The sequence below is a fragment of the Oreochromis niloticus genome, linkage group LG23 (genome assembly GCF_001858045.2).
Source record: "Oreochromis niloticus isolate F11D_XX linkage group LG23, O_niloticus_UMD_NMBU, whole genome shotgun sequence".
NCBI lineage: Eukaryota > Metazoa > Chordata > Actinopteri > Cichliformes > Cichlidae > Oreochromis > Oreochromis niloticus.
The window spans coordinates 33,826,237-33,849,854 of record NC_031986.2 but is presented as its reverse complement, the minus strand read 5'-3'; the positions used below and the strand labels follow the sequence as shown (position 1 = coordinate 33,849,854).

At 37.8% G+C, this 23,618-nt stretch overlaps 2 protein-coding genes across 3 annotated transcripts; both read right to left on the bottom strand.

Annotated features, from left to right (window-relative positions):
• Positions 1-217: 217 nt before the first annotated feature.
• On the bottom strand, positions 218-5,592 carry LOC100710599 (hydroxysteroid 11-beta-dehydrogenase 1-like protein). 2 transcript variants are annotated; one of them, XM_025902873.1, is made up of 6 exons: positions 5,429-5,592; positions 2,597-2,745; positions 2,193-2,396; positions 2,017-2,110; positions 1,050-1,215; positions 218-969 (listed from the first exon to the last, which is right to left on the bottom strand). In XM_025902873.1, exons 1-6 carry the CDS (start codon positions 5,508-5,510, stop codon positions 786-788), a joined length of 879 nt encoding a protein of 292 aa, XP_025758658.1. In that variant the 5' UTR covers positions 5,511-5,592; the 3' UTR covers positions 218-785. The 2 variants fall into 2 exon arrangements, with proteins under 2 accessions (XP_025758658.1, XP_003451366.1); XM_003451318.4 differs by having other exon boundaries at positions 2,597-2,727; positions 5,429-5,590.
• An 11,044-nt stretch (positions 5,593-16,636) lies between these two features.
• LOC100703009 (hydroxysteroid 11-beta-dehydrogenase 1-like protein) lies at positions 16,637-23,531 on the bottom strand. Its single transcript, XM_003451373.5, has 6 exons — positions 23,348-23,531; positions 20,277-20,407; positions 19,924-20,127; positions 19,753-19,846; positions 17,394-17,559; positions 16,637-17,305 (listed from the first exon to the last, which is right to left on the bottom strand). The coding sequence occupies exons 1-6, from the start codon at positions 23,430-23,432 to the stop codon at positions 17,122-17,124; spliced, it is 864 nt and encodes a 287-aa protein (XP_003451421.1). The 5' UTR covers positions 23,433-23,531; the 3' UTR covers positions 16,637-17,121.
• Positions 23,532-23,618: the final 87 nt, after the last annotated feature.

The window sequence follows — 23,618 nt, the reverse complement described above, 5'->3', positions numbered from 1 at the left end:
TAATAATTTCTTACGTAAACTGCTATTTGCACATTTTTACTGTAAATTTCTAAGTTAAAATCTGTACATTTTTGTAGTAATCTGTACATCTGTAAATCTTACTGTCAATTCTTACTGTCATTTAATGGTCGGGCATTGCACAGCAATAAGCATTTCACCTCATGTCATACTGTGTATGGTTGTGTGTGTGAGACAAATAAAATCTGAATTTGAAGTATGAGAAGAAAGAATATGTTTATTGCTTTTCATCTTTTATTAGTGAATAGCAGAAATGTGAAACTTTAATATACCATTCATGGCTGAAAATCATGAAAGAAGTGTGTGAGAGAGACAGAGAGAGTTGTCTTATTTGTAGTAAATCAGGTGTCTTCTTTCTGAATTTTCACTTAGTGGTGCAGTAACGGCTGGACAGCGGTGGCTGTGCTATGCAGATAGGAGCTAATCTCTTTGAGGGAGGCGAAAATGAAACAATTTCAAGCCGTAAGCGTTTTTCCCCATAGACATTTCATAACTGGACTGCTCTCAAAAGCAAGGGGAGAAAAGTGGAAACTGGAAAAGTCAAAGATTATGCCATAAAACTGGGTGTATTAAAATATGAAGGCTAAGATTCAAAGGAATGTAAGTGACATATACCGGCTACAGACGAGCTGTCCATGGTATAATCCTGCCCAGTGTGTACATCAACATTAAAAAAAATCAATGTTAAAGCTGTAAGCCAACATCCAAGCCAAATTTCTGTGTTTTTAATTAAAGAGGTGTATAATTGTGCTTCAGATAAATGTTCTTCATGGGCTGTAGTTGTAGGAGCGCTGGACCACATAGTCTGTAAAAGAAGGAATCCAATCTTTGGTGAGAGTCCAAATGTATGTGAACCAGGGGTAGAAAAGCTCTGGCTGTCTCGTAGCTCCCGTGATGATGATGTTCAGCGCGGCCTCTGTGGCGGGGTAGGCTGGCATGTTAACCTTTCCCCTAGGACGCAAAAATTCTTGCAATTAACTCATGTAAACAGCATAAATGATTTGACGGCAAATTTTTTTATGCATACTAACTTGACTTTGCTCATAGCTGTTTCGGTATCAATGAGCCCCAGTGTGCACACAGAGATTGACACATTGCTCTTCTTCATAGCCAACTCATGACGAAGAGACCCAAAGAACCCATTCAAGGCACTTTTTGTTGAGACGTATGGAGCTGTTAAGGGACTGGGCATTTTACCTGTGAAGCATCAACAGCTGTTAGGGCTTTTCTAGAGTTTTCAAACGTAACATGTCTCGACTTCCCTCTGCTAATCGATTCTTGGAGCTACTTTTGGTTGCTCTCTTATGTGGTTCGATAACCAAGGAGTCACCACAGCAGGTCGCTCTGCATGCTTGACTAGGCAGCTTTTTCTTTCTTTACACCGGATCCCCTCAGGGAATGTGTCAGGAAAACTGGATGGTCCACTACAGGACATTAGGCAAAAACACATGATGGCTAAGGTGATAAATATCACTAATGTGGCTAAATTAATTAAAATTTGAAATTCATCTTGGCTCATTCTGTTGTTGATAGCTGATAAAAACTGAGCAGTCACTTTAATGCTAAGCTGTTTTGTTGTTCTCCTACTTGGGAAGCATCTTTTAAATTATTATGTAAAAGTGATTAACAAAGAAATTTATCATACTGTACATATCACGTTCATGAAAAAAATTATATTACTACTATTTTTTTATTAGTAGAGGTAGAATTTGCCTTTAAAATTAAAGCAATTAAGTAAATTGTAATTGGTGAATAAAAACAATAGCAAGTATTGTAAATAAAGTGTAATATAGCACAGTATAGCTCCATGGGCCTCTAAGAGGTTTCTTCCTGTTGAAAAGGAGTTTCTCCTTCCCAATGTTCCCAAGTGCTTCCTCATATGACTTCATATGATTGTTTTGATTTTCTCCGTATTATTGCATGGTCTTTACTTTACAATGTAAAGTGGCTTAAGGTGACTGTTTTTGTGCTTTGGTTGAACTATAAAAACAAACCTACCTGCAAGTGAGGAAACAATCACCAGCGATCCTTTATTTTTCTCTAGGGAGGGCAAAGCTTTCCAGGCCATCTGAATATAGCTGAAGAAATTGATCTTTGTACACAAACAAACATTCATGAATGAGGGCATTCCTTTCATTTTATGTTTCTGATAGAGCATCAAAATGCTCCGTTACCTTCATCAGCCACTTGGCATGTTCTACGTCCCCATCCCACATGGCGATACGGGTCGAGCCGATGTGATTGAGAACCAGATAATCCAAACCTCCCAGCTTCTTCAAGGCAAAATCTACCACTCGATCAAGGTCAGACTCATTGGACATGTCTGCTGCTATATAAAAAGCCTCCTGGGCTCCCAAACTCAGACACTTTTCTACTACCTGTTAGTCACAATCAATAAGAATGGCATTAGTCATATAGCTAAAACTGCTACTCCAAAGAACTAAAGAATATCCTCATGTACCTACTGCCTTCTGAGCTGCTTGATTTCTAAAATATCATCCTTGACATGACTTACATAAACACTAGAACTAAATGACAGCATCTTAGTAGAATTTGAGTAGTTTACATATTAACTAACCTTCTGTAACGTGTCCTTGCTTCTTGCTGTAATAACAATCTTTGCTCCAAAGCGGGCATAATGATATGCCATTTGTTCGCCGATGCCTTTACTGGACCCAGTCACCAATACCTTGGCACCTCTGAGAGATTCTGGAGCAAAATCATATACTATACTAATTGTATGTCATTATACTAATACACAAAACATGGTAAAGGTGTAAGTGAAGCATTTAATAGCGATAATGGAAATGTGTTCAATGACCTTGAAACAATCCTTGCTGTTAATTGTCACTATATAAATAAAATATAATAAGAGACAAAACTGTGTGCTCATATGCTGTTGGTGTTATGGTCTCGGGTTTGTGCTGAATTTGTGTTTTTTAGTAATATTGTTGACTTTTAGATTCTGTTTTGTATTTGTATTCGCTCTCTGTGTTCCACTCTGTTCACCTGTATTGATTAGGTTCACTTCTCGTTGCCAACCTGGTCTCCATCCCCAGTCAGTCAGAGTATATACAGTCTTGCCTTGCCCTTAGTCTTTGTTGAAGAGGCTGTTGTGGTTCTCTGCTGTTGAGCCAGTTTTGCTCCTGTGTGCTTACCTTGTTGTATTTCTTTTCTCTTTTCTTTTTTTTTTTGTAATGCCTCATCCTTTAGCTCTCTCTATGTTTTGACTTTTAGCAACCAACCAAATAAAAGGATTGCACTTTGTTATTTTTGCCTGCCCAAGTATTGCATTTGGAACCCTTACACCACACAACCTGAAACTTTCAGGTTGAACGACATTTGGAAAAGTTTTGGCCTTGACAGTAATGTATGGGGTGGTAAAACAGTCATATACTGTGCTTAATCAATAATCTGCCTTTTCTTCTCTTTGTCCAAGAAACAGTTTTTGTTTTTTTAGTGATTCTGAGATCTTATCTTATCTTTTAATGTCATTGACATCCAGTTTTTTATGTGTTCACCCCTCATGCTTGATGATAGTTAAAATCTTGTTTCCATCCACACATTAACAAAAAGAAGAAATATACAGAGCTGAAGTTTGAGAATATCAGATATCAGTATATCTGCAAATGTCTACAGATGGAAACAAATTAAATGCTATTGTCCATTTGTGAAATATGCCTGTTTAAAATGTCAGAGTGATATACAAGGTGTGGTAGGTCGTAAACTGGCTAGATGCAAAGTGTTGTAATTGTTGAATGGAGTACATGGCATGTGCAAGGGCATAACCAACAGTTCACTGACACAAATCAGATCAATTCAAATTCATTGCCTGTAGAAACAGATTTGCAAATCTCATAAACCCATATTCTATTTATATAGAACACAGAAAACATATCAAATGTTTAAAGTGAGAAAACATACTATTTAAAAAACACTGATCTTGCAGGGCGAGTGTGGAATTATTATTATTATTTTAATATATACAAATATAACCGTGACAATCAAACAGAATCAGAATGCAATGCTGCAGAGACGCCTGATCTCTTGCATGCAGAAACTTTTCCATATTCCTGGAATCTTTTGATGACATTATATAATGTCGGTGATAGGATATTTCAAGTTTTTGCTATTTTACTTTGAAGAAATTATTTCACAGTTTGTCCAACCTCTGCACATCTTTGTTTCTAAGACACTCTGCCTCTCTAAGACGCTCTTTTTATACACATTCTTGTAGTTAATGAACCTAATTAACTGAAATATTTTCCTCCAGCTTTTTCTTTTAGTACCACTTACACTTCTAGTCTTTCGTTACCCCGGTCCCAACATTTTTGAGACATATGGCTTCCATCAAGTTCAAGATGAGCTAATATTGTTCTTAAAATTGTGAATTCTCCTGGCTTTTGTAAGTTCTCCATGTTCTATTGTGAATAAAATATGGTTTTAGGGATTTGCAAATCATTCCACTCTGATTTCATTTGCATTTTAAAGTGGTTAAATATTCATAAAATATCCTAAAAACAATAAACCTTTACTATCCTCGTCAAAGAGATATTTGTGGTCTATGCAAATCAGAAATTATGTTATATGTGTTCACTTATTATGTGTAATAACTTTACATGTTTCATTCAGATGAGCTTAAGTTTCACAGTCCTGACTGTATGGCAAACATTTGATATGGAAAATGTAAACTATAATATCCAGGAGTAGGTGACGAGAAGAATACAGGAATATATAATTCACAAATTCATTCACTTTACTTGCTTTTGCTGTGTGTTTGGATCATTACTCATCTGTAATGGGAAGTTCTGTGCCATCAATTTTGCAGCATTTAACTGAATCTGACAACTGACTGACTTACACTTCAGAATTCCTCCTGCTCTGTCTATCAGCAGTCTTAGATTCATGTTAATTCCTGTGAACCATTTGAATGCAAGTTCAACACTTGAACTTCACTTCAGACCTGTTATCTGCTTAATTGATGCACACGTCAATGTAAAGATGTTTATTAGAGATTACTTTTAAGCCTCAATCAAATTCAAAAGCAAGGTCATGAGTTAAAAGATAACTACTTCAGTTTTGGAAGGCACTGCACGTTTTTATTGTCCACACAACTGTTTCAATCACTCAAACATTAACTACAGTGCAATGATCTTTTACCTCGTATGAATCTCTTAACTTTAACTTCTAACCTAAGTAAATGTCATATGCAGACCCCATTAAAATGCTTTTATACACTGTTTTCACGCCATTCATTTCATAAACAACATCCCTGCCTGTTGCAACCTGTAGCTCTAATACCACCTGTCTTTTATCAGCAGTATTGCTCTTAAGGTCATTGAACCAAAGTTTACAGATAAATACAGATTAATACTTGCTCTCAGTAACAATAAACATAATTGTACTTTACCTGCATCAAAATTGTTGGTCCATCTGATGGCCAGGAAAGCAACAAATATACAACTTAAAATAATCTTTATGAAAGCTTCCATTTTTAACAGCTTGCTGCTAGTTGTTTTGAAGTGCTGGGCTTTAGACAGTTCTCGTTTGTGGACACAAACTGCCTTTTATGCAACTGCATTCCATTCACCCTCCTCCTGTCGCTCTGTAAGGGGGCGTGTTTTCAAAAGTGGTTCACTGAACTTTAATAATGCCTGCCGTCAAACTCAAAGAGAAAGTGCTTTTATATTAACACATTTCCTTACAATAGCTTTAACTTTTTATTTTACTAAACCACACACTGTTTGATTTAATTAACAATAAATAAATCCAAAAAGATAAGACATCAAATGCCTTTTTGAGTCTGTCATTTTTAGCATCTACATGGATGTTAAAAAAATCACCCACAATAATGAGTTTATCTGAGCTGAGCACTAAATCAGACAAAAAGTCTGAGAAATCAGACAGAAACTCTGAGTACAGTCCAGTTGGACGATAGAGGATAACAAATAAGACTGGTTTTTGAGTTTACCAGCTGGGGTGGACAAGGCTAAGCATCTGGCTTTCAAATGAATTCAAACTCAGTCTTGGGCTTTGATTTTGGTTTATTAATCTAGTGTGGAAAATTGCTGCCACACTGCACCCTCGGCCTGTGCTTTGAGGATTCTGACAATTAGTGTTGATTCGTTTAAACTAACATAATCATCCTGCTGTAACCAGGTTTCTGTCAGGCAGATTAAATCAATTTGTTGATCAATTATTAGTTAACGTACTAACAGGGACTTAGAAGGAATGAGAGCTAGCTTTACAGATATTGCGCTCGACATAGTTACTCAACAGTCACCACAAATATGATGATTCCTCCATACTGTCACTAGATGGTGGTGAGGTCTCAATATTAAGGCAGTTCTAACCCTCATATTCTCCTCAAATATTACTAACATAGACAATGGTTCACATACAATTGTTGACCACACTTTGGTTACTTATTGAACAAATAAATAGCCCCTTGATAATGAAACTCTAGCGCCACCATCAGGCCAAACTTTTAATTTAGAATAAATGTATCTTGTAAAGTTTGCATTCAAATCTTTTCAAAATTATTTAAAACATTAATGATCAGAAGTGGATGAACCCTATTGGTTTTCAGTGATGGCATGACCTTTTCAGTAGCTCCACCATCAGGTCAAACTTTCAGTTTTAGATTTAGTGTGTCTTGAAAATCCTTCATCCCATTTTTTTTCTAATTTTGGGTGCACACCCATGCCCATTAGAATGAATCCTGTTGACTTTTGTGACCCTAGACCTTTTGCTCTAGTTTTACTCACCCCTCCTCTTTTCTTATCCGGGCTTGGGACTGGCAATGGCAGAGTTGAAGAGTTTTTGTTTTGTTTGAGGGTTTTTGTGTGTGTGTTTATGATATTTTTTACATATTTGGGGTGAAATTTAACGATTTGTGAAACTGAAAATAATGAAAACATCAGTGAAATAGTCAGAACATGGAAAAGTTCTTGTCCAACAGTCTAGTGTTTTGTCTGCACTACTGTACACACGATGTGCAGAAAGCGTGTGCATGCTCCTTGCAGATATATCTCTTGCATTGTGCACAGGTCTTCCTAGTCTTTGAATCACTCCTATTGGGACAAACCTGGCACCTGCCTGTTGTTTGTACCACTGGAAAAGTTGGGCTGAGATTTTTCTTTCTGTTAAGGCTCCTTTTCTTTGGTTTTGCATTTCTAATTATTTCTCCCGAGTCAACATGCTGGCTTTCTTTATGAGCTTGGCTCTCTGCTTCAGGAGAGCTGTGGTCATTTTCCTCATAAGGAGGAATCTCCGTAAAGGTGTCAGTCTCCTGCTTCAGTCCAACCTGCTCCCCCTCATGACTTCTGCAAAGTTCCTCCTGTTACTCTTTAATCTGTGGAGGCTCTGGGCCATCCTGGTCCAGACTGGAGTTCCTCTCCTGGTTAAAAACCTGCTGGTCTGTGAAAACCTTCTCCTCATAAACATGCTGCTGTTAGATGTCTGAAAAGTCAAATACAGGACAAAAAATGGCAGAAAGCAAACATTTGAGAAAATATATACTGTTCTGAACCATTAGCAGGTGGTTCACATTTACCAGTGAAATTTAACGTGCACATATGTGACCAATTATTTGGGCACAGATGATGGTTTAGTCATAAACCATCATCTGCCAGTACTGACATCATTACTCCAGTGCAATCATCTTCGTGCCAGCCTTCTGTGAGCTAATCAGCCTTTTAAATCTCAGCGCTCTTCTGACTTTCTGCCTTTTACTATGGAGGACCAGAAGAGCCACGCGCATCGAAATAAAAATTTCTGTGCTTTAATAATGAATTTTAGAATAAATTCTGCAATTGTAAATTCATTTTTGAATTCCAATTTAATAAACTGCATTTCAAAATCCCTTTTCCAATTGCATTTCAAAATCCTTTTTCCAATTGCACTTTAATAAACTGCATTTCAAAATCCTTTTTCCAGTTGCAATTTAATAAACTGCAGTTCAAAATCCTTTTTCCACTTGCAATTTAATAAACTGCAGTTCAAAATCCTTTTTCCACCTGCAATTTAATAAACTGCAGTTCAAAATCCTTTTTCCACCTGCAATTTAATAAACTGCAGTTCAAAATCCTTTTTCCACTTGCAATTTAATAAACTGCAGTTCAAAATCCTTTTCCACTTGCAATTTAATAAACTGCAGTTCAAAATCCTTTTTCCACTTGCAATTTAATAAACTGCAGTTCAAAATCCTTTTTTCCACTTGCAATTTAATAAACTGCAGTTCAAAATCCTTTTTTCCACTTGCAATTTAATAAACTGCAGTTCAAAATCCTTTTTTCCACTTGCAATTTAATAAACTGCAGTTCAAAATCCTTTTTTCCACTTGCAATTTAATAAACTGCAGTTCAAAATCCTTTTTTCCACTTGCAATTTAATAAACTGCAGTTCAAAATCCATTTCCCTTTCCTGTTCGCTCTGGGATTAGCTGCTGGATTAGCTGCTGGATTAGCTGCTGGATTAGCTCTTCGATTAACAACTTGCTGGAGGCTATTCAAATTAGCCACACCGTGGGATGTAAGGAGCTCTCTGATTGGTTGGTCGGACACAGGCTGTCTGCCAGCCTGGATTTTTCTAGCTCAAAGCTTCTCCCTGCTACGAAGCGTGTGTGCTTGTACAAAGGCCGTTCAGCGTCGGGATTTACACTCGGCTCGACACGGATATGTGAAGAATGAAGGGACCCTGCAGCGAAACGGAGAGCCAACCTCTGACTGAGTGCCTGTCTACACAGTCTGACCACCTGTTGAAGGTAAGGTGCTAACATGGCTAACGCTAGCGTCACCGCACGTAGCCCCGTTATTTTAAGATCATCTTAGCTAATGAAAGTTTTACGTCGCAGCTGTACGAGCTCGCTACGTGTTTTATAAGCTGCTGTGCTCTTCACAAATAAAGCTGGAAGCAGCTCAGACTGTTAGAACCAGCACTGAGCCCTGTTACATTTATACGGTGTTAGAGCAATGGCTGCAACCTACAGCCTTTAAACTAGCGATTACAAATGCTGACAGTAAACTCGTCAGTCCAGATGTTACCACATTACTCTGTGGTACTTAGAGTTAAAACAACTGAGACAGGCTGATTAAAATAACAGCTGTCAGTTCTCTCATTCAACATATAAAGACTGGAGATCACACTACTGATTTCAGTTCATTTAATATGTGAGTGCACAGATTCATTCTCAACTGGACATAAATGATGATCAAAGGTTGTATATATGATGAATTCATCAAATCCCAGCCTCTAACACAGTGCGCTGAATCTTAGCTTTGAATGTCCAGTATATTCTAATCAGTGCAATGTAAGCATTCACCGAACCTATAGTATCTACACCTGTGTGGCAAATGTGTGGTAAAGATACAGATAATGAAATTTAATTATTAATACAATATACATCATGAAAAATGAAAGCTGAAATTGATTCAGTTTAGTACTTTTCTCTGTATGCTCTGTGATTATAAAGGCCTTAAATTCTGTGATATATACTGTAAATGATTTTCACAGAGGTCTTAAAGTACTTAAATCACTGCTGATAGTCTGGTTGTTTATATTTTCACATGTTTTTGTGTCTGTAGGGCTGTTTGATGACGATTTGGACTCCTATGGGAGATGAGGACACACCCACATCTGTTCCATACTGCAGCCATTGATGGTGTTACAGCTCTGAGTCAGATTTGGGCCATCAGACGCACACACTGGAAAACCAGCACCTGGACTTCATGCAGGAGAGACGGCCTCAGTGATGGACTCTGCATCCTCTACTTTACCTCTAATCTCTTTCTTCTTTAACACACAATTAAAATCACTCCAAAAGAGTGTAAACTTACTGAGGAAGTCTCTAACTTGTACACATTTGTACTTTTACTTGTTTTATGAGTTATTTTTAAGAAGAGTAAAGTTATTCACATAAAGTTGTTATTCTTCTGTATTTATTCTTTTGTATCATGTACCACAGTCATACTGAACTTTACAGACCTGGTGAATTGGAGAAAACAAAGATCACACACACATACATACACACACATATCATTCAGCTTCAGCAGTATTTCTATTCATCTTATGAATTTCCAGTCTAATGTCAATTCACGGAGTTCAGTTTTGGTCTTAAACTCCAGAGAATACCACCTGGTTCAACAATCTTTTTATCTGATTATTGGCAAAATGTTTTCTTCTGAAAGAAGAAAACATTCTTCTGAAAGAAGAAAACATTTTGGGCTCAATTTCAGCCTCAGGCAAAATTGAGCCCAAAGAAACAACAACAAAGTTTAGTTCCTCTGGATTTTCCATGGAAAATTGTTTTATCACTCATCCAGGTGACTTCTCCAGTGTCACGGATGAGTGATGAATGTATCTCCCACTGGAAACCATTGTGTCCAGTTAAAGTCAATCGACTTTTTTTAAGGAGAGTTGTTAGATGCTGTGCTCATGAGGACAATGGGTTTTAACTTGCAGCACAACACAAAGCTGCCATACTGGATCAACGATCAAAACACTTAATTGAGCAGAATTAAGGCAAAATGTAATATCCTCATATGATGACACATCACACATGATCCAGCATTGTTCTAAGAATGCAAACTTTCTTAATGGAAGTTTCCACAGCTGCCAGAAAGGGACAGATTTCTGGCTGGTCTTAATGAGTGGTCGTTGCTCTCTTGTTTTCTCTGGAATTGCTGCACAGAGGATGTAACACCCATGATAAGCACTGAGGTTTGTGTCCTTGTCAGAAATCAGCAATACTCAGCTTCCAGGTAAGGAAAAGTGGAACCAGAAGATATTCAAATGCATCTCTCCACAGCTGCTGATGAATTCTACAAAAAACAAAGTTTGTTAAAAACATTTGCAGGTGAATCACCACTGATTTATCAGTGACATCCATTTACTCAAAAAATACTGACAAGTGGATAACTAGGATATATAATATCTATATAGATATAATTTCAAAAATGTCCTGTACAAAATGGAACTGTATATGACAAATGTGGTGTGGTGCTTGTGGAATTTTTAACAAGGACCCTACAAAACTTTACAGCACTCATGCTGCCAAACTTTTGACAGCTAGGTGTGCAGTAGGGCTGGGTATCGTCACTGATTTCTAGAATCGATTCATTTCCGATTCACAAGGTCCCAAATCGATTCGATCCACGATTCGATTCAATTCGATTTGAATCTGGGAAATTTTGACAGTCAGAAATATTATAATTCAGATTTCATTGACATATTTTTGTATCTATAAAAAGGAAGCTGACACACGCAAGACTTTATCAAAGGTGTGAGCGTCACAGCAGATGCCTTTGTGTCAAAGTAGCTGAAGATAATACAGAAAAACATGAAGGTGGTTTTCCTGGCCTGGGATTTTATAAAATATTCTGCAGTACATCAAAAACGAAAGAAAACCATTAATCAACATATGAACGTTACCTCTGACGTTACAGCGGTTTTATTAGAGACACGGCTAAGCGTTTTGCATAATTTTAAAAAGTTTAAATTTGTTCAGTATTGAACGGCAGAAATTAGGTTTTCTTTTCAGAAGTATGTAAAACAAAAAAACAAAACAAAAAAACAGCGGCCGACAGCTCTGTAAACAACAGTAGAGTTGCGCGTAACAAGCAAGCGAATAATGCAGAAAACAGTACAGAGAGAGAGAGAGCTGTGCATGAAGTGTGATTTTATCGTGGGTGAAGCAAAACAGTAAAAGTCAGAGGGAATTCATGACGATGTTTACGTGAAGCGTAGTTTGGATCTTCTTTTGCTGTTGGTTCAGTCAATATTGTTTGGAGAGAGATAAAACTAACAGCTTTAGAATCAGCGCAAAAAGGGCGTGAACACAAAGCGCGGACCCGCCGAAACAGAATCAGCGAGCTGTCGGCTTTCAGCACCGACCGTGTCCGTGCAGTTGTTGTGCCAGAAAGTGATTGCCGTCTGCGGGAACGCGCGCAGACGCTTAAAGCTGCAGCGCCCGTCGGGTGAGAAAGGCGACATCTCACTGATTCTGATCCACGGGTCCGCGCTGTGTGTTTACGTCCTTGTGCAGAATCCGTGTACCTGCTCTCATTTACTGTCTTAGCTGTTTGGTGGTTGTTGAAATTTTGTGAGGTTTCACCTGAGATTCTGGCGTTTCGGGCAAAATAAATTTATATTAAAAAATCGATTCAGGATTTTAATGAATCGATTTCACGTTATCCAAGCCAGGCAATTTTAATCGATGAATCGATTATTAAAACCCACCCCTAGTGTGCAGTTCCTGCTTTAAATGCATTCAAAATCTAAGTGATAAGAGGCCAGAAATGTTTGAACTCGCTTATGAACCTACATCACTGAGGCCGTCTCTCCTGCATGAAGTCCAGGTGCTGGTTTTCCAGTGTGTGCGTCTGATGGCCCAAATCTGACTCAGAGCTGTAACACCATCAATGGCTGCAGTATGGAACAGATGTGGGTGTGTCCTCATCTCCCATAGGAGTCCAAATCGTCATCAAACAGCCCTACAGACACAAAAACATGTGAAAATATAAACAACCAGACTATCAGCAGTGATTTAAGTACTTTAAGACCTCTGTGAAAATCATTTACAGTATATATCACAGAATTTAAGGCCTTTATAATCACAGAGCATACAGAGAAAAGTACTAAACTGAATCAATTTCAGCTTTCATTTTTCATGATGTATATTGTATTAATAATTAAATTTCATTATCTGTATCTTTACCACACATTTGCCACACAGGTGTAGATACTATAGGTTCGGTGAATGCTTACATTGCACTGATTAGAATATACTGGACATTCAAAGCTAAGATTCAGCGCACTGTGTTAGAGGCTGGGATTTGATGAATTCATCATATATACAACCTTTGATCATCATTTATGTCCAGTTGAGAATGAATCTGTGCACTCACATATTAAATGAACTGAAATCAGTAGTGTGATCTCCAGTCTTTATATGTTGAATGAGAGAACTGACAGCTGTTATTTTAATCAGCCTGTCTCAGTTGTTTTAACTCTAAGTACCACAGAGTAATGTGGTAACATCTGGACTGACGAGTTTACTGTCAGCATTTGTAATCGCTAGTTTAAAGGCTGTAGGTTGCAGCCATTGCTCTAACACCGTATAAATGTAACAGGGCTCAGTGCTGGTTCTAACAGTCTGAGCTGCTTCCAGCTTTATTTGTGAAGAGCACAGCAGCTTATAAAACACGTAGCGAGCTCGTACAGCTGCGACGTAAAACTTTCATTAGCTAAGATGATCTTAAAATAACGGGGCTACGTGCGGTGACGCTAGCGTTAGCCATGTTAGCACCTTACCTTCAACAGGTGGTCAGACTGTGTAGACAGGCACTCAGTCAGAGGTTGGCTCTCCGTTTCGCTGCAGGGTCCCTTCATTCTTCACATATCCGTGTCGAGCCGAGTGTAAATCCCGACGCTGAACGGCCTTTGTACAAGCACACACGCTTCGTAGCAGGGAGAAGCTTTGAGCTAGAAAAATCCAGGCTGGCAGACAGCCTGTGTCCGACCAACCAATCAGAGAGCTCCTTACATCCCACGGTGTGGCTAATTTGAATAGCCTCCAGCAAGTTGTTAATCGAAGAGCTAATCCAGCAGCTAATCCAGCAGCTAATCCCAGAGCGAACAGGAAAGGGAAATGGATTTTGAACTGCAGTTTATTAAATTGCAAGTGGAAAAAAGGATTTTGAACTGCAGTTTATTAAATTGCAAGTGGAAAAAAGGATTTTGAACTGCAGTTTATTAAATTGCAAGTGGAAAAAAGGATTTTGAACTGCAGTTTATTAAATTGCAAGTGGAAAAAGGATTTTGAACTGCAGTTTATTAAATTGCAAGTGGAAAAAAGGATTTTGAACTGCAGTTTATTAAATTGCAAGTGGAAAAAGGATTTTGAACTGCAGTTTATTAAATTGCAAGTGGAAAAGGATTTTGAACTGCAGTTTATTAAATTGCAAGTGGAAAAAGGATTTTGAACTGCAGTTTATTAAATTGCAGGTGGAAAAAGGATTTTGAACTGCAGTTTATTAAATTGCAGGTGGAAAAAGGATTTTGAACTGCAGTTTATTAAATTGCAAGTGGAAAAAGGATTTTGAACTGCAGTTTATTAAAGTGCAACTGGAAAAAGGATTTTGAAATGCAGTTTATTAAAGTGCAATTGGAAAAAGGATTTTGAAATGCAATTGGAAAAAGGATTTTGAAATGCAGTTTATTAAATTGGAATTCAAAAATGAATTTACAATTGCAGAATTTATTCTAAAATTCATTATTAAAGCACAGAAATTTTTATTTCGATGCGCGTGGCTCTTCTGGTCCTCCATATTTTACACTCTCATTGTGCAACCACTGAACCTAGCCATGTGGGAAGGCACAAGCCCATTACTGCCACCTAATGGACTGGAGTGTGGAGAGGAGAATTGCAGGGGAAAAAATCAAAAACTATATTCTTTCCATCAATTTTATAATTTGAAAATACTGAAATAACAGATTGCAAACTTTCTGTGTTTCCTTCCTTGTGCTGGTAAGCTACGATGAAACTTTAGTTTTGGTCATTTTCTTTCAACCAGTCTCTGGATCTTTTGACCCAAATGTGAATATGAATATTTTACATTAAAGCTGATCTATAAGTCCTGTACTATTATCCCATCTGATATTCATTTTAATTTTCCTTTCAACTTGTGCTGCAGACTTGGATCAACAGACCGCATAACAAATCTCTTCCAAAGTATCATTAATCTTTATGTTAAATAATATGGCTTATTTGAAGAGTTTCAGTCAGGTTTCAGAGCTCATCACAGTACAGACACAGCTTTAGTAAGGGTTACAAATGATCTGCCGGAGGTTTCTTACTATTCGAAAGGGAGTTTTTCCTTCCCACTGTTGCCAAGTGCTTGGTCAAAGGGGGTCATATGATTGTTTTATGTATTATTGTAGGGTCTACCTTACAATGTAAAGCGCTTTAAGGCGACTGTTGTTGTGATTTGGCACAGTATAAATAACCTGCACTCAAAATCTGTTGTTGGATGAACACAATTTAATCATGGCACCTTTTTCCACGTGATTTAACCAAGTACAATAACCCATTTTTGACCATGTCAAACCAATACATTTGGCATTTGGTGGTTTGATGTAATCAGATTACGTTGGATCAACGTAGTATACTTACATTGACTTGAAGTGATTTATTTAAGTATGTAGAGTGAAATTTGTTTTAATTCATTCTACACAAGTTAAAAATTTCAGGAAAACACAATGAAATCTTGTTGTTTGAACAACTACTTTGTTAATCAAGGCAGTTACTGCTAGTCTTGCCTAATGAACCAATATGCAGGTTGATGATTTCATAGAAACAAACAACCATTTGCACTTATATTCATGGGTAATTTGGAATCATCAATTAACCTAACTCTAATTACACACTGCAAACCAGCCAGATTGTGGATTTGAACGCGGGCCCTTCTTGCTGTGAGGCAACAGCACTAACCATCACGCCACCAAGCTGTCAATCCAGGCTTAACAAAACTAGGAAAGCTATGATTACAAGGCTTGATGCAGAATTTTCTGTACGTTTTTGTCCTTGGCAGGTTAAACCACAATAAATAGCGATAGCATACACGTGGTGTGGGTGTAGCTGTCTGCCTCTTAAAACTCCAGCAATTTTCCTGCAGTTTGACATCTAATGTGATCTTGTGAATTTCGTGAGTCCAGGCAACTAACCACTATTACTAGATTGTATCATGTCATCTCAACTAGAACAAATTAAGTTGCTGAATTTCATGCAGATGCAACATGATTTAATTATGTTCACCATAGAAACATGAAATTATTTAGCTCAAATTACAAGTTTGAATCTTGTACATCTAACAACCACCCAGTTTCATTTGTTGTTAGTATTTTTGTATATTAATTGCTTTTGGACATTAAACTACTTCTGTAACTTTAACTAGAGTGAACTAATGTGAGCTGTTGTAAAGGTGCCAGCTATTGACAAATTTTAGCATAAAAAACAATCTGCAGTGTACTTTTATTAAGAATTTATCTGTATTTTCAGCTCAGTTGGTCTTTTGCTCCAAGGCTGTGAATTTCTGACTCCTAACGGTTTTGGCACTCCTGCCCTCCTGTGGACATTCAAAGCACTAATCAAGTTTTTTCAGAGAGTAAAATATTAAGTCTACCTTAATATGTATGACTGGCAATATATGGTGGCATTTGAGTTAGCACGCACAAGAAAAATCAAAATTTAAAGTTATTAGGTCTTCATACCTTTAAGGTCCAGAACAAATATTTCACTGACAAAAAACAAATATTTTTTTTCCATTTGCTTTTATGTGCATTATCCTCCTTTTCCTGTTATTACTACATACCTCACATGATTTCACATTCTTGACTTTATTTGTTTGCTTTGGGCTTCTCTATTGTGTCAGCCAAGTAGCTTCCTGACTACTCTTCACTTCTCCACTGAGCTGTAGCGACCTGAAATATGCTAAACTGCATTTTATGGTACAAAGACGTTTCTGTTGTGCAAACATAGATTATGGATGACTTATGTGGTCTGTTATTATGATCTACCTTTCCTTCCCTTCATTAACCATAATTAACACCAACAAACATGTCAGGGGGAAACTGGTTTATTGTTTTGTGTTCTTTATCAGCAGCAACATGAAACTTATTCATTTATTTCATAACTGAATCTCATGTGAGGTATTGAGTCTGTGTGTGGGAGGGCTGAATGGAGGGGTGAGGTTGTCTTATTAGTAGTAAATCAGACTTTTTTCTTTGGAGTTTTCAAGTACTAGTGCAATAATGTTTGGACAGCAGTGGCTGTACTATTGACACAGACACTAATGTCTAAAATGTTAAAATAGTAGCCCAAAAAGTAAAATCCCAAGTCCTGAGCTTTTCTATCTGTATACATTTTATTACTGGACTGCTCTCAAAGTAATGATGAGAAAAGTGGAAACTGAAATGTCAGAAATTTTCCCACAAAACTTGGTGCATCAAAATGTCAAAGAGCTAGGCCAAAATCCAAATTAAATGTTGATATTTATAATTAGGAACATGTATAATTGTGCTTCAGTTGTGCTGAATAAATGTTCTTCATGGGATGTAGTTGTAGGAGTTCTGGATTATATAATCTGTGACAGAAGGAAACCAGTCTTTGGTGATAGCTATAAAGTATGTGAACCAAGGGTAGAAAAGCTCTGGCTGCCTTGTAGCTCCCGTAATGATGATGTTCAATGCAGCATCTGTGGCGGGGTAGGCTTGTACATCAGTGATGCCCCTAGGATAGAGAAAATTCTTACACTTAACTCAAAAATATCTCAAAATACACAATGTCAAATATTTCTGCATACATATATTTGACTAACCGGACTTTCTCCATAGCTGAGTCGGTATCAATGAGACCTAGTGTGCAGACAGAGATGGACACGTTGCTCTTCTTCATAGCCAGCTCGTGACGAAGAGACCCAAAGAACCCGTTCAAGGCAAATTTGGTTGAGGTGTATGGCGCCACGAAAGGAGAAGTTATTTTACCTGTGAAGCATCAACAACTGTTAGAGTAGGAGACGCGTCTTCAGTAGCTTTCTTGGAGCTTTCAAACACTGTCAGAACTGGTTACGACGGGGAGTCAAAGTCCATTTTAAACGCATTAGAGAACTGCTGTGTGTGTTTCAGTGTGCCTGTGTTTAATATTGCTCTTGTAATCGTCTGTTATTGTATATGATTCACAAGTTTCTATTCATTTGTCTGTACTGAATGTCAGTTGTTTGGTTTCTTTATTTGTTATATTGTTACGTGTTGTAACTTCTGTTGCCCCCTTGGCCATTTCAAATCTCTGAGCTCTCTAAGTCCAACTTTTCATCTTTTGGTCTAGTTTAGCTGTTCGCAAACTGTGTTAAGGGGCTCTGCTGAGGGGCCGAGCGCCACTGCAGAAGGGGAGGTGGGTAGATAATGAGCAGGAAAACATAACCAACTTGATGAATATGATTTATGTGAGTAAAATATTTTTTTTAGAGTTCGCTGATTCTAATATACTGACCTTTATATCACTTTTCAACTCTGGTCACTTTTATTCTAACAACGCTTCTTTCAACTGCTCCCTGAATCACAAACCACACGGGATGGTTATGCATATTATTGGTAATGACTAATAAAAACTGCCTTATGAACGTTTGAGAACCACTGGTCTAGTCAATTATTCTTTTTTTTAAATCGATTCTATATCATTTATTTTCTTGTACTTGGAAAGAACTTTGAAATTAATTATGAAAAAGTCCTTTTCCACAGTCACCTCTTCCAATATTTCTAGAGCAGGGTTGTCAAACTCCAGTCCTCGAGGGCTGTTGTCCTGAAACTTTTAAATGTGTCCCTGCTGCAACACACCTGAATAAAATTAGTAGGTCATTAGCAAAACTCTATAGAACTTGACTGCATGCTGAGGCGGCAACACCTAACCCTACTCAAGTCAATATAAGCATTTGGAAACTGTACTTCTTAAAGTACTTTTATTGCACCATGTTCGTTCACTCATGAGCTGCTGTAACATTAATCAAATGGCTGAATTGCCACTTCAACATGCAGACAAGTTCAATAGAGTCTTGCTAATGACCTACTGATTTTATTCAGGTGTGTTGCAGCAGGGACACATGGAAAAGTTTCCGGACACTGGCCCTCGAGGACTGGAGTTTGACACCTGTGCTCTAGGGGAATACCCAGGCATTCCCATGGTAGCCAATAGATCTAATTTCTCCTGTCATACTTGGGTGTGCCCTGAGGCCTCCTGCCAGTCAGACATGCCAGGAGAGGTCTACTTAAGAGTTCTACTTAGCAGTTCTACTTAAAGCACATTGTAAATGACTGAGGTCCTCACCCTATCTCTAAGAGTGAGCCCAGACACCCTTTGAAGGATACTTTTTTCAGCCACTTGTATGTGCAAATCTTATTCTTTTGGTCACTACCGCCAGCCCATATAAATAAATGAGCATAACAAGGCAGACTGATCAGGAAATCGACAGCTTTGCTTCTGCGGTCAGCTTTGTGGTCACTTTCATGCTCTGGTGGGTATTCTTCAACTTCCTACCAAAACTTAGGCTCCTTCCCCAATAAAGATGTCCCCACGTCCCTTACAGCAAAAAATCCTGGCACAACTTCACCTGCTTCCAAGGTGCATGGAGAAGATGAAAGAATTAAAAAAGCAGGAACTCCAGCAACACTTGAGAAACGAAGAACAGCTTTAATAATTGACCAATGCGTTTTGGCTTGTGGCCTTCATCAGGGTCCACGTCCCTTACACCAAAAAAAGCCAACAACTGGACAATCAGTACTTCTGACTTTGACTGGCGCCCAATCCAGAAAACACTTTCCCTCTACAGATTCTCCTGCAGGTAGTTGACCCATGGTACAAGACCATTTTGGGCTTGTTTTAGTTGAGCTCACAAGAACTTATGGCCCAGCCACCTGGTGCACACAAACAAGCTCCAGAGTGGGTTATCAACTCTTGTCATCATAATACATTAAGTTAATCTTAATTACTGTATTACCATCACTTATTTATCAGTTGCAGTAGAAAGTGTCTTTAAAAAAATGTCAATTTAATTGTAATTGGTGGGTGAAAGTATTAGGAGGTATATATGTGCACACATACAATTTGTATTTTATAGTTTGTCATCATCTGCATAAAAAAGCATAAAGTATAAAAATGCTGAAGAAGTATAAAAACAAACCTACCTAAGAGCGATGAGACAACAACCAGTGATCCTTTATTTTGCTCAAGGGAGGGCAAAGCTTTCCAGGCCATCTGAATATAGCTGAAGAAATTGACCTTCACAAACAAACATTCATGAATCAGCATAGTCTCTCCATTTCCTGTTTTGAATGACCATCAAAATGCTCTGTTACCTTCATCAGCCATTTGGTGTGATCCACATCTCCCTTCCACATGCTGAAGGGGCTAGGCCCAATGTGATTGAGGACCAGGTAATCCAAACCTCCCAGCTTCTCCAGAGCATAATCCACCACTTTGTCAGGGTCAGACTCATTCGCCATGTCTGCTGCTATATAAAAAGCTTTCTGGGCTCCTAAGCTCAGACACTTTTCTACTACCTACAGGCCAAAATCATTAAAAATGCACTTGGTTAGTTTTATGAAAGAACTAAAGAATGTCTCTATTCATGACTGGCACAAAACAACAGAAGTAAATGGCAATCTATGAGCAGAATTTCAACCAATAACCTGTTATTACGTAAACTGACCTGCTGTAAGACTTTCTCCCTCCTTGCTGTGATAACAATTTGGGCTCCAAAGCGGGCGTAATGATACGCCATTTGTTCACCAATACCTGTACTGGCCCCAGTCACCAGTACCCTAGCCCCTTTGAGAGAATCTGAAACAAAGTTTTACCGTATTCAACATGGAATGGAATTGTTTTAATACATGAAAGGTTTATAGAAACAATAAAAATATGTGTTATTTCTATTAGTCAACAATAAATAGAGTAAATGACCACAGTAACTACTGCATACATTGTTAATGTGTCTAAGCATGCAGAAAAGGTTTTTAAGTGAACTTGATGACAATGAAATAGTTTAGTTTATCTAGAATCATTCTTTAGGCAGATATATACCCTAAAAAGATAAGCTAATCTTAGTCCTCCATTAGAGCTGGGCGATATAAGATTTTTTCATATCACGATATGTTTTTTCATTTCAGGCGATAACGATATATATCACAATATAAGCCAAATAACTATATTTGTAAGATTTAAATGTGCCGTTGCTCACAAGTAAAATGTGAAATAATCACCAGCTTGTTTTGATTTAAATATTTATTTCCCATAATAAGTTCAACAGGGTAGATGTACTTAAGGAACATGAGACTTCAGTTTCAGATAAATAAAGGCAAATATTACAAACTACACAAAAGGCAGCCGCTAAAGCGTTTAAGTTTCAAAATAGAACAAACAAAACAGACTACTAAATTGTCAGTTCCACTTAGAAACAAAATATTAATTCTAAAAATAAATCTTAGTTTGTTTTACAGACGAACAGACAAAATTTACTAACTTTTGTCAATATCAAATAAACTGAGAACTAAAAGGAAATTCTCAATCTCTCCTTGTTGTATAGCTTAGCTTTTCAAACAGTTTTAACAGTTACTTTAGTCTGACAAAAGCCGAATGACGAATTAGCGCTTTCAGTCAGAGATTGAGCATGCACCGCTTTATTGTATTTCCAGACTTGCTTTCGGCACAATTTACAGTGCGTGCTACTCTGTTTTTTGTCAGACTTGAAATAGCCGAAATACCTTCACACTACGGAACTTCTGTGGCCCTTCCGTTCGACAATCTCTCCGGTATTGGAACCATCATCTGTTTTTTCTTCGGTAACCTTCGCTCACGCTCTCGGTTGATTTTTCTCTAGTCAGCAAACTCATTTCCTTCATTACCTGGGCAGCCCGGCTGCAAAAACAAATATACATGTGAGCCTTGGCACTTGTGCTGTACGTATCAAGTCACGTGACGTGACGCTGCAGCTGTGATTGGTTCGGCTCTGCGCTACTTAATTTGGATTGGCTGTTCTTTTTTTTTTTTTTAAGAGGACAAGAGAGATGAGGCCTATCGCAATAGTTTATTTTTTCTATCGAGAAAAAGTTATTTCGCAATACATATCGTTATCGTTCTATCGCCCAGCTTTATCCTCCATATATTGCTTCAGGTCAAAGGGCATTTGAAACTTTTCCATCTTGAGAAATTGCAAAATGCATACTCTTCATTTGGACTAGTAAAATGCTTGGATATTGTGTTTATTTATTTATTTCACCAGAATTTCCATGCTGTATTTTGTTTTTGAAGGTCCCATATCACTCGTTTGTTGCTTTAATTCTTTGCCTGGTGCTATGAACATTTAAATATCCTGCAGGTTTAAAAATTTTCACTCCCCATGCTGGAGAATGGAGCCATATGTCAGTACCCTTTTCCTCTCAAAGGTTTAGCTAAATGTGCAATCAACTGCATGCTCTCCCTCTCTCTCTTATTCCACTTCTTATTCCCATGAAGGGTTAGGGTTCATGAAGCAGCCATTCAAACTGCATTTTATTACTAACCAAAGCAAACACAAGGCATCTGAAACAAATCGTCCTGCGCTGTCGTACATTTGTGAAATATAGGCATTTAAAAAATGTGGTATTTCATAAGGTTACAGTGTTGCAGAGTAGAGCACATGGGATATGCAAGTATACATAACACTAGTCCACTGACATGGACCGCATAATTTCATTGCTTGTGGAAAATTGACTCTACAGTGTGTTCTCAAAATGTGAATAAATGCAGGATTCTCTCTTTGGTAAGGCCTTGGTCACAAGCGGAGAGCAGAATATCATCAATTACTCGCTCACTTTGTGCTGTTTCTACTAATTTTCTTTAACAAATCATTAAATTGTTACTATTACCTTTCCAAGTTGGCAGTAATACCCACCCACACCATAAAACTGCCTTTTATTTGTTAACAATGTGGCATGTATTAGATCACAAACCTTTTTTTTTCTAATATAAATTGTTGGCTTAATTTTTTCAGATTTTATGTATCCTTTTTTTAATAGCAAAGTCTGACCTGGCATTTTTACTCAGAATTCTGATATCTGCTGTTGTTTTTGTTGTTTTCCGGGCCTTCTGTACATTGTTTTTTTCAAGAATGTAACTGGTAATTTAAACATTCCTGTGGTTTCTGGGTTTATAGCTCATGTTTTTGCTTTTTCAGCCTTTGATTCCATCATTAATTCTTCGAAACCCATATTGAACATGCAAATTGATTTCTTGGACTCAACTTCAGACCTTTTATCTCCTTAATCTGGCTACGCCTGGCCATAAAGCCTCATATAAGTTACTGGCCCGGGTGCTTTTGAGCTTCAAAAATTAAATCAAATATTAAAAAACATCAGTTTCGGGGTTGACTGCACATGTGATAGATGTCTATTAAAAACAGACTTCATATGTATAACAAACAATGACTATATGACTATAATAATGAGGTGTTACCAGATACTAAGTTATAACTACGACATAACCGAGTAGGCTAGCTAGGATTCCTGCACATGAGTCTTCCCTTTTTCATGTGAAACCTTCATTTTTAAGTTAAGTAAAAAAGTGTGACTCTATTTAGCTGTATTTACCTAATACATTGCAAATGCATACCACGCATATGTTTGGACCACTGTAGGCCCAACACCTATCACATTATTGTCTGCTGGACAAACCTGCATGCCTGCTGCAAGTTTGCAACTAAAAACAAGCAAGTACTTTCTCACAATGACAAAGAACAGAGTTTACCGGCATCAAATCTGGGTGAAGTCCATTTGGCAGCCAGGAAAGCAACACATATACTAGCTAAAAGAACTTTTGTGACAGCGCCCATTATGACAATTTGGTAGCAGCTGAGCGAAAATGCTAAGCTTTAGAAGTTTCTGCCAACTTTCACAATCCCAGTTTGAGAAAACAAAGTGCATTTTATGCAACCCACTATTTCTCCCCTCCTTCCACTTTGTAAGGGGCGGGGGTTGGTCAGACTGGCCTGCCCTTTTTCATGGACACAAATCATTTT